Genomic DNA, 12,247 nt, shown 5'->3' with positions numbered 1-12,247 from the left:
TCGTAACAAAGTCTGAGTCAGATTTGAGAGAGAAGTGAAACCTCCCCCCCCCCCCCCCCCCCCACACACACACACCTCCCAATGTTTGAACACACAGACTTGTGGGATGGTGCGCTTTTTTCCTGAACCAAGAGTGAACACAGATGCTCTGACTTTGAGAGAGAGAAAAAAAATAAAAAATAAATAAACACTTCACACTCCAGGCAAAATCATGCCACTCCGCTCCCACTCTGAGAACCTCACATAGCCTCGCGCCTGCAGCGTCCCCCCCCCCTCCCCTCTCCCCCCGCTAATCGACTGCAAGCTCGGCTCACATAAACACGCCGTCAAACTTGCCATCTGTGTGTTCCAAAACTATTCAGGACATTTCAGCAAAGCCTAAACTGCGATCTTAAATGTAAACAAAAGGGGGAGTGACACAGATGACAGGAGGGCTTTGTGCTTAGTGTCATTCCTGTGACAAAGCACTTTGACGCTCATTGTGCTAACTGACTAACGATCAACTTAAAAAAGCCATGGACAAAAGTATTGGGACGTGGTTGTTATTCCTCCAGGAAGAAAATGGCTGAAATAATGCCGAACTCACAGTCTCTGTTCATCCCAAAAGGTGTTCGATGGGGTTGAGGTCAGCGCTCCAGTCAAGCACTTGCAGTAAAGGGCCTTCCCGGAACTGTTCCCACGCAAAGTCAGACGCATAGAATTGTCCAAAATGTAACAGGAAACTATGCTAGCTTGACTGAATGGGCCCAATGTATTTAATAGGTGTGTCCCAAGACTTTTGTGCATACAGCTTTGATAGCAATGCTTTACTTTACCAAGTACAGCGCCAAGCGAAATGAGTAGGCTCACTTGCGCGTGATCTGTTTGAGAGCGTGTGTGTGTGTGTGTGTGTACGTGGAAGTCTGTGCGTTTGTGTGTGCATGCGCACGCCTGCCCGAGCGCGTGTGTGTAATGTGCCGTTATGTCACGCAGAGGCAACCGTGTCGTAACGCCACTTTACTGTAGGACATCAAAGAGACAACAAGCCCACGGGGACACGGCAGACATGGAGACAGCCTTGATGAGGATGTGCAGATGTTTCATTATTAATAATATGCCTGCGCTTAGCCAAGAAAGTGTAACTACACTTTGGATTCATTTTTAATTGAGTATTGATTGAACGTGTATATTTTCTAGTGATTCATTGCTTGCAAACAAATACATGAATTACGACAGTAAAAGGCATGACCAAGAAAGGACAATTCTGTTATGATTAATCAATATAGTCCACCCTCACTTGTTAGACGGCAATATTTGCAGGAAAAAATATGCCTTCAATTAGCTATAAAAATGTTGTCAATATCACCTCACTCGACCTTATTTCAGCCAGCATCGAAGGGTTAAGTCCGCATGCGTGCGTTGCATTTGGCTTTTTGCACTGTGACAGTAATTGCCCGCTGTCCGCAGGGGGATAGAGACAGAACAGTTGTAAATAGTGAAAAAAGGCTCAAGGCTCAAATGTATTTTGTGTTATTCGGGCTTCAGTAATATGTTGGAACGTAAGGCATTGTGGAACAGGAATTTTTTTTTTTTAGCAGTAATTTTTGTCTTGTAATGTAAGCCACAGGCTGAATGTGTCGTCGTGTTTATTAAACGGTGAACTTTCCCTCAAGCGTCTCTGTTATGTGGACCCACACACCTAAACAACACCGAGCGAGGAGGCGTATTGGACGACCCCTCCGCTGGTCTTCGGCATCCAGAAGCCCGTTAGCCCACGAGCTACCTGGTGGCTACCGCCTCTTGTTGTGGCACGGAAAGCCCCGCGACGACCCGGTGGGATCTATTCCAGCCACCGGAGACTTCAAACGGATATATTTTCACGGCCCAAACATGTCGGGATGTGCAGGCATAAGAAAGATGCTAGATGTAAGGGTGTTTGATTGACAGTTGACAGAAAACAACGGCTAGATTCCTCACGATTTTGAAGCCTCATTTCATATACTTCACTACTTGGTGATTTTTTTTTTTTCTTCTTTTTTTTTTTTTTTAATTATTCAAATTTGGCTTGTCGAATTTACAAGACATTTACTTTCACTTTACAGGAACATTAAAATGTCGCCTCAGTCCAAACACTAGGGGCCCCTGTGTAAATACCGAGTACACAGATTGCACAGAGAGCACTGAGTACATATATAAAGTACGAAAAAGACATAAAAGAGATGAAGATGAGCATAAAAACAAGCAGACTCGTTAAAGTCGTAAAGACTGGCCAGCGTCCCTCTGGTTTGATAGAACTCTCAACCGGAACCACGATTTGACCGACTTTTTGTCAACGAAGGACTTTGATTTCAATCTTCGTTTGACTGATGTTTGACGAAAAGCGCCACCCACTGGAAATGTAGTTTGCTAGGTTAGCCGCTAATTAACCACTGACTGGCTAGGTGCCATGGGCTTGTCAACTTGTGATCAAAAGGTCGAAAAGGCGGTAACAGAAAATGATCGGATGGTTACTTGTGTGACGCTTTGTGCCTAATAATGAGGCATGTAGTCCATTATCAGAGTGTTTTTAACATCTTAATGGAAGACTAGATAAGCTCTGCTTAATATTGTCGAACAATCCGCTATATGTGGAATGTCACGTGACCAAACAGGAAAACATTATAGCTGACTTCCTGTGTATGCTACACTAACGATTATGAATGGTTTGCTGACATGATTGTTTTGAAGCCCAAATTGCTCAGATTTTGTTTTCGTCATGGCTGGTGTCTTGAGACTAAAGTTCAATGCATGTATTTATGCAAATATGATATGATACACGTAAACACAAGCAAAGCCTGAATATGTCCAGTTGATGCACGAGGGTTAAAGTTCCGCCAGACAAAATGGAAGGTGGCCGAGTGTCACAGAACGGATTGAGTTTGACTTTGGAGGCTCCGATGTAGTCATTTTCAAGTTTTCAGTAAGTCACAGTGGGGGGGGGGGGGGGGGGAGAAAAAACAGAACAATTCAAGTTTTTTTTTTCTAATTCTGTGATAAAGCCGTGAACAGAAACTCTGCATGCACACTGGGAATTTTCTCGGACGGCGCTGTGGAGGACAAATTTAGTGCCGGTTGCCATGGTTATGTCACGGCACGCATGCACACACAAACAGACAAGCGAGACCACGAGGACACACACCTACACACATCTCTCCTCTTTCAAACCACGAGTGCCATGTGCACCAGGGGAACTATGTATGTGTGCGTGTGTGCGCGTCTCATACATTTTGAACACCTGTGGAAGCGTCGCATCTTTATTGATGGTTACTGACTCACCGTCACAGTGGGGATGGCGGTAACGAGGGAGTAGACGAGGACGGGCGGCGCCTTGCTGTAGTCCTCAGGTCCCGGGTACGGCTTGGAGTACGCTTTGTCGAAGCAGAAGAAGCCCTGGATGTGCACGGGGAAGGTGTCCGTGTACTCAAAGTAGTACGCCAACAACACGGTCCCTGCCATGATGACCAGCTGGAAATAAAACATATTGGGTCCCAGCTTTAAGGGTCGGAGCCGCTCAAAAAGTGAAACATACACCCTTAAAATCCTCAACCGAGCAAAAATGACGGATTCATCCGTGATGTGTCAAATGAATCAAGGGTGCGTGGCGAGATAAGCGAGGGGAGAGGAGGAGGGGGGCGGGAGTGAGCGAGCGAGGAAGACGGTGGGAGACAAATCAGGAGAAGTACGTATCGACGAGCGGCGATGAGAGCCGCAGAGCGAGCGATAGATGCCTTCAGCGGCGTGAGCGGCCAGAGAAACACATGCGCGAGGAGGAGAAAACACTTTTTGGGAGAGGAGGAGGACAGGAGAGGAAGAGGGGGATGAGGCACAGATGGCGTGAATTAGAGCAGCGACGAAGGAAGACGCAGACGGAAAGCGTCTTTCGGCAAAGGGTCGGCCGGGTGACACGCTTACGTGACCTTTTGGCGTAAGCCAACCTATTATTACGCCGCGCTTGTACCCTGCTTTGAGAAAAGACCAGCTCCACATTATGAAAACGCACATGCCCTCAAGTATGAAATATGACATTTTTAGTCACAACGCATAAAATCAAGACTGACATAAGAGAATGCAGAACATGGAAAACTCACAATTCGGCACAAGCAAAACAAGATGTGCTAAATATTCATTGGCACTCCAATTCTTAGCAGCACACCAATTCCTGCACACAGACAAGTGTTCAAATTTCGTACGTGCAGATTTGTCTGCCTGTTCATAATCTGCAAAAGTAGCGTTAGCTACAAGAGCAATAGGTCGAGAAACACTGACCTTATACCATGAATACATATTCAATGAACATAATGTACTGCGAGATAATGCCCATGCGTCACACATGCATTTATATTAGCAAGTCCTGTTCCATTTGTTTATTTTTATTTCATTTTTTTTACATTTATGTGGCTAAGCGTCCCCCTAAAATTGGTAACTGTATGTATCATATTTGTTCATCTTATCAAATTATCGGTGAGTTGATTCATTGTAAATAATAAGATTAAAAAGTAAAACAAACAATATCTGACAATACATGTCAGCATTTTAATTGAATAATTGCTTGATAATTAAATTCAAGTAATTACGAATATTGAATGAGTATTTTATTATTAAAACGGTGAATTACAAGTTTAATTCGTTCCGTGAGCACGCTCGTAACTCAAAATTAAACAGTTTGATTTGATGCTGCTATTCATTTCATTGTGCTCCTCCTTCTGGTGTGCCTGCCTTGGCCACCGGCAGGCAGTATAACAGTCACGCAGGCACAAACAAAGAATAGTACTTCTTCTTCTACTACATTTTTCGTAGAGGATAAAGAATATGTGCCAGTGAGCATTGTTTCCCATAATGTGTTAGCGTTACCGTTGCTTTCAATACACAATGTGTAAATGATCCTAGTTTTGTAGTAATCTTCAACTGGGAGTGGCATTAAACAGCTTAAAGTCTATTTTTCTGAAGAATTGTTCACTAGTTCCCAAAGTGCCGTTTCTTGCACCATGAAGCGCTCACATCTCAAGTCCAAATAAAAGAAAATCGGCCGAATGACGGCTTGTATCTCTAAAATCTCGTAATTCGGGTCACTGGTATCTCAGGGAACCACTGTACCGGTCTCTCTTTTCTCATATCTTGAAATAAACATCGTCTGTTCAAGAACATTAGCATTGGAGTAGTAATGCTAGCTAGCACTTGTGTGAGCGCTAACCTAACATAAAAGGTGTCCGCCAAACTAGTAGGTGATCCTGGGTTACTATGGCAATGTCACAAATGCTTTTCCCCTTTCATAGTTCAAGCAGACACACCATGAACATGATTTTACCCTGGTAAAAAATACTCCAAATTGTTGCTTCAAAACGAGTAATCACGAAGGACGGGAGCACCCACACACTTCTCTGAACATGCTGGCAAATCCGACAAACACCCCCGGGTTCTCCCCCCCCGCCCCCGTGTGTATATATCGGCCAACAATATCAAGCAGCTCTTTCCGCGGCCCTTTCCCATGTTTGTCGGCTTCCACATGAGTTCCGTGTGTGTCGACTGCGTGGGAGTGTGTGTGTGTGTGTGTGTGTGTGTGTTTATGTTTGCGGTGTGAGAGCATGTCGGCGGGCATGTGGGTGCATTCCTTCGTCTGAGGAGGAACTCTGACACACGCCGCCGTTGAACCGTCGTCGTCGGTCTTTGCTGAACCACAGAAGGCGCGAGGGAGGGATGGCGAGAGAGCGAGGTCTACGGTGGTAGGAGTGACGGGTGAAAGGGAGATTTACATTGTTTCATCAGGACGACCTTCCCAGGGGAGGCTTGGCATGTCGTTTAGCATCTGGTATTACATTTCATAAGCGTAACAGCTGACTGATCTAATTGACTATACTGTCAGTCCAACAGCTCAGACCGTTTCACCTCCACTTGAACAAATAGCCGACTTCTTGTATGCAGACCCGTCTGAATATTCATAGAGGTCACGCTGATGATTTCTCATTTGCGTGGAGTCACCGAGGACTTGCATTTGCATAAAAGTAATTCTTAAAGCAGTAAGAACACAAAGCAACTGCTGACAAACTCCGGCCAGGTCGAAAAGGGTCAAGACGGGCTGTCAGAATTCCCTGCGTCTTTTATTAGTTCAACTCGGCTTGTGAAAAGAGTGCAACCTCAAAGTGTCAAGGGAAAGGGCAAAATTCTTGAAATCACACAAAACACCTGCTTACAGTTGCTTGTCACCCTAAATACTCTTTAAACTAAAGAAGTTTATGCACATCATGCACATCGCCAGGGATTTGACAGAAAATGAGCCTCTAAAGTCGCACAAAACCTGGAGTTTTATACTCCAAATTTTCATGTCATGATGTCACCCAGGACCTCAGGTCAGTGAGCATTAGCTTTAAAATTCCATTGACCTTAGCAGCCAAAGTAGTTGGGCCACACATGGAGAGAAAACCTGCAGAACCACACTGCACGACATTTCAGATCAGAGTGAGACCTCTTCCCAAAAAATCGGATATGAATCAGACATCTGCTCGTGTAGACGAACAAACATATTCTACGCTTCATCTACCCAAACAAAACACTGGCAGTAAATAACCCCCCCAAAAACCTACAGCAAAAACTTTGAGCATTAAATATGGTGTTAACACGTGTGGGGTACATTTCAGGTGCACACAATATTAAATCAAGACGACAATTGCCGACAGCAACCAGCGGAGTAACATTAAGTTTACATGCATTTGACGTTAACCTGTGGGCACTTAGACACGCAAGGTAAATCAGAATCAGAATCGTCTTTATTTGCCAAGTATGTCCAACAACAACAACAACAACAACAAAAAAACAAGGAATTTGTCTCCGGTAAATCCAATTGTAGATATTCTATTGCACTTCATACTTATTGTCAACAAAATTTGCTTTGCCTGACCATTTCACTCTCATTATAGTCAAATTAAATCATTGATCCTACAGTTATCAATCAAATGGTTGTGGTATGCTGATACCTCCGTTTCCATTCAACTAATATTTAGAACAGTCTCAGGTTTATAGAGCAGTGTGGATGAAAATTTAAGTGGTTCAGAAGATCATCTTGCAAGATGAAAGAACTCATGATTGGCTGTGTCATATCAGAGACTAACTCAATTTTCATCTGAGGAGATTCAACAGTTGGATATCACCCTCATAATAATAAGTCAGACATGTCCAATCGTTCAACAAAGTCCAAAATTGTGCACCGCTCAAGTGCAACACTCAAGATGAGTGATTTCTGTATTTAAAAAAAAAATAATAATAAAATAATTTAAAAATATATATATATATATATATATATACCACCAATAGTAAAGGCTAGTGGACCCAACTCCAGCTTTTATACATCTCTTTTTATACATCTCATCAGGGATGGCAAACTGGCGGCCTGCGGGCCACATGTGGCTCAAGCCCACACTCGGAGTGGCCCCTTGATTAATTTTTGAACATTTTAAAAATGCTTCCTCTACTATACCTTATCGGTTTTAAGTTGCAATAACACCATTCACCACTAGATGGGAGACATCGCTTCGTGGCGAATATAAAGAATGTAAAAAAAAAAAAATACATGAATATGAGGATGCTGTCAACCATGATTGAATTTGTGACACCGGTGAGTCGCTCAAGTCAACAGAGGAGCATGCTCGAATGTCCTGGTGAAGCACACTTAACTTTGCTTAGCATCAAACGGAACTGACCGGGATCTTACTGCACCTCACGAGTCACACTTTCATTTTCACAACGTGCGACAGAAATTTAAGCCGACAATTAATTCAGACACACATTCAACAAACTACTGGTAAGATAGATACATTTAAATGATCACGGTTAACGTTCTTATGACGTAAAAAGTTTAGCGACGCATGCTGGGAACTGAAGAGCGGCCTGTCTCAAAAGTACACAAACAACAGCGATTTCTTTTTTTCTTCAATATAACCGTTGACAGCTTGTTTGAAGTGCATGTGGCCTTACTCAAATCTGTGTCCTCCGAAAATATTTAACACCGTCAATAGTGTTGCAAGCGCGCACGGTTGCTCGGACAAGAGGCAGTTGTCACGGACGGCGGACCCGCGATGCAGGACAGTGGAGACGCAGCGGCTTTGCCGGAGATCCTTCAACAAATCAGAGTGATTCGTGTCCTACGCTGCATTGGATCATACAGGTGAGCGTGCTAGTTGCCGTGGCTCTGTTTTTGTCTCGATGGCGCTTGACATCTTCAACTGTACACACTTGCTAAAACAAACTACGTATTGGAAATGGTGAAACAATTTACAGAACTAGAGCAAAACATTGGAATTGGTCATCTTTCAGGTAGCTTTCTTCAGACCAGATGATGTAAAGATGATTATGGAGCATGACCCCCCCCCCCTTTGACTGGCCTAGTGAACTAAAAAGGATTTATCAGACCATGCAATTAAGCTTTAATGAACATACCGCTCAACTTCAAACCGGCGAAAAGCAAAGGAATCAAAGCGACTGCTGCGACAGGGGGCCGGGGGGCAGCGGGGAAGAATCCCATCCCTCTTGAAAGCCTTTTAACTGCACGGGTGTAAAACAAAATATGGCAATAATAGTGTGCTATGGGACCAAAACGTGTGAGCGTGCACAAGGCTGCATGTCGCGTCTCTGGAGCCAGATGGCACAAGAGTCAACATGCTCACAGAGGGCGAGGAGCTGTACTGCACGTGGGCGCTGGTGTTAAGAGGGCAGCTCCCAGCTGGGGGGGGGACAACAAAAACGCCACAACGCTCGGGATGAGGTGCTCTCTACACCTGACACGGTTTTGAGTGAGCGCAAATTACGACATTAACCGTGCATCCATCCCTTTTCTGTTCCTTCTCAGGGTCGCCGGTGAGATGTGACATTTTTTTCCCAGCTGACTTTTGGCAAGAGGTGGGATATGGAAGTGGTAGACGCCAGCAAATTGTGAACTGAACTGCACGGCTGAAGTGCTAACTAACCATGGGGCAGAAGAGTTGGTGCTGGATCTCAGAGGTTCCACTCTATACACCGTATAGCTATATATTGCGACGTACTTCATATTTCACTCCTCTATGTTCTTTTTTATATATATTTTTTATATCTTCATCTCTCATTTGCAGGCCGTTGATAAATACATACACACAACTACTCCAAGGAGCACATCGTCGTGGTTAGCGCGCCTCCTACTGTCCCCAAGCTGCATTACAACGCAATGCACAAAGTGAGAACAAAATAGATGAGCGGGGGGGGGGGCAACAGACAACAAGAGGGGACAGAAGCTTGAAGCCAACAGAGCAGTGTGGATGAAGATCAACACTTTGTGAAAACAGAATGCGGCAAAGCAAGTTTAATGAGAGGAAACTAAAGAGGAAAAATGAATGCAAATTTGCAGCAGGAGGCTGAAGTGGAGAGAAAAGTAACGTACAAAGTGGGAACGAGGGTGAGGAAGAGGATCAAGCATCTTCACGGTCTTCCACCTTATTTGTTTCTGCACACCACGCTTTTACATGCCCACCATTTTGTTTCATGTTCCTCAATCATTTGATCTGTTCTGAGAATTTACTTGGATTTCATGCAAAAATATTATAGCACACACCCTAATGCTCATATTGCTGTAAACACGTCCATTTGTAATCTTATATTGACTTTAAGTTGGACTCTAAATTTGTTGGCACTGCAAAACATTCATTCATTCGTTCATTATCCTCAAGAGGGTCGCGGGCGTGCTGGAGCTTATCCCAGCCAGGCGGGGTACACCCTGTGAACCGGTCGCTAGCCAATCGCAGGGCACATAGAAACAAACAACCGTTCGCGCACACATTCACACCTAAGGGCAATTTAGAGTCCTCAATCAACCTACCACGCATGTTTTTGGGATGTGGGAGGAAACCGGAGTGCCCGGAGAAAACCCACGCAGGCACGGGGAGAACATGCAAACTCCACACAGGCGGGGCCGGGGATTGAACCCGGGTCCTCAGAACTGTGAGGCAGATGTGCTAACCACCGTTTCACCCACTGCAAAACACTTTTCCCCAAATAAACAGTGGCCGTTTCTGGCGTGTGCGTTATGTCCGGCCGCGCGGGGCTGAAACGTGCCCCCCAAAAATAATAATAATCATACAAATTTAAAAAAACGCGACGTGGAATGGTTTTCTATAGTGTACTCGGATCATTAGCGTTTGTATGGGGAATTTGCGTCTCCTTGAGGAGTGAGTCGCCCTCTGTAGAAGAGATGCAGGGCGGGGAGCAGAGGCAGATTCTTGTAATAAGGGAGGGAAGATATCATACAAGGACATTATAGACGATTTATCATCAAGAAAGGCCAGGAGGCAACACATTTGAAATAATTTAACAATCACATTCTTAACATAAAAGAAGGCAAGAACCCAAAGCCAAAATGATTGCCTTCGGTTTGGTTTGGTTTTTACTTTTGCAATGCAAACATTCCTTCATTCTAAATATGATTTGCTGTTGCTGTTCCAGGTGCAAACGTTTGAAGTCATATTTTCACATTTGAATAAGTCACCTTGCATTTCGCTGAAGTGTAAAAAGAAGTTAAGCACAGGAAAAAAGGCTACTCGCCGTTAAAGTGCCAGACATGGTTATGACATGCAGGGCTGAGACTGAGGCCTCTTCCTATTTGAATCTCTTTACGTTAAGACAATAAGCAGCTGACTTGGCAGTCCAGACTTCATTTCATATTCAGCGGTAAAAAGGAGCTGCATATTATGATATGGCTCCGCCTCCCATCAATCTAAAGTGGTAACAGGTGGGACGCCGGCAGCTAACAAGCGTCTCCACTATCCTTTCAACAAGCGGGAAATCCCAGCGCAACCGAATATCAGCCAGGTGCTATTCATGGAAATAATGAGGGGATGATCGCTGACGGTATCTTTGCGCACGTGTGGAGGGTTTTCATATAATAATCCATGTGAACGCGCAGATTGAAAAGGGAGCCTGAACACTGTGTGAAATTTTCAATTAAATGAGCATGAAAACGAGCTCCGGAGATTAATCGTGAATATATATTGAATACAAAAGTGTGCAGCTGCCACACGTGCCTCTTCTGTCTCATTCATATTGGTATGAATTGTACTTTGGGGAGGTTACAGCTGCAACATTTAGTCTTCTTATAGTTCGGTATATAGTGTAGTACTCATGTGCCAGAAGGAGCTTCGTTAATGAGTGTATCTGGTCCTCACACATGGAAAAAATTGTGAGTTTAAATGTGTTTGGGGGGGTGTTATGCAAGAGCAAAGCAGTGTGGAACAAACGATTTTTATTTGGAAAAGAGCAAACACGCGCAACAAAAGCGTTGCCTGGAGGCAAAAGATGTACGGAGGCACAGTCATACGGGGCAAGGAATGCGGATGAAGAGCGTGAATGCAAACGGAAAGGAAGATGTTTTGTTGTAGGGAGCTGTGGGCCTGATGCAGACGGATAAATAGGATGCTATTTATAATTGGTGCAGTCAGTGCTCTGCTGAATTCACTACGGTAATAGGAGAACGACGCTCAACACACCGGCACACCTTGTGTCTGCATGCCGACGACTCACCGGGGGTCTAACAGATGATGATGAGTTTAAAAAAAAAAAAAAAAAAAAAGACAAAAAGCAGGACTTGAAGACGTTATCGGTAACAGTACAGCACTGGCTCAATACTGTAGTGCAATTGCCTTGTTAGGATTCATTTCAAATTCACACTGTATACGAGGGCTTGAACACCAAATGAAATTGATGATTTAATTATGTCATTGGTATTATTTCAGCACAGAACGACATTCCTCAACCTTTTTTTTTTTTTTTTTGTTTGCACTGCAGACCGATTTTATGCCTGGATTTGAACCGTCGACCCTTCGGTCACTGAATGTCTGGCTCTACCAACTGATCCACAGCCACAGTTGTATGTAAAAACATTTCATGGAAATCACTTTAAATAGCGCAAATGGAACATTATTCGAGCAGTGAGGGCAGTAGAATAGGTCATGTACTTAAGCAGCCACTTTCTTTTAATTTTGTTTTAACCTCTTTTTACAATCATACGGCCGTTAGGAGTATTATGAAAAATTCCCCTTACAGTGAATAGTTTTGTTTCAACGGCTCAACTTCGTTGTGAGGAAATCTTTGCGTTGAAATGCACATTATTGGCGGAGGTCTGCACTCTCTTGTGTGCCTAATACCGAGGCTTCGAATTCAATATGGAGTCCAACAGATTTAAAAAGGATTTTTGAATTTTAATAATGGCAGAAAATAT

General features: G+C 43.9%; 1 protein-coding gene across 5 annotated transcripts in view; it reads right to left on the bottom strand.

Annotated features, from left to right (window-relative positions):
- LOC133403929 (phospholipid phosphatase-related protein type 5-like) overlaps window positions 1–12,247 on the bottom strand; it is a 48,032-nt gene that overhangs the window by 15,460 nt on the left and 20,325 nt on the right. For 4 of the 5 annotated variants that reach the window (XM_061679365.1, XM_061679366.1, XM_061679364.1 and 1 more), the window contains one exon: window positions 3,295–3,483. In XM_061679365.1, the coding sequence (XP_061535349.1) occupies window positions 3,295–3,483 (189 nt within the window). Of the gene's footprint in view, window positions 1–3,294; window positions 3,574–12,247 lie in introns of those variants that run through there. The other variant, XM_061679368.1, reaches the window with a different exon arrangement.

Source organism: Phycodurus eques, chromosome 6 (assembly GCF_024500275.1).
Source record: "Phycodurus eques isolate BA_2022a chromosome 6, UOR_Pequ_1.1, whole genome shotgun sequence".
Classification (NCBI taxonomy): domain Eukaryota; kingdom Metazoa; phylum Chordata; class Actinopteri; order Syngnathiformes; family Syngnathidae; genus Phycodurus; species Phycodurus eques.
This window is presented reverse-complemented; position numbering and strand designations above follow the sequence as displayed.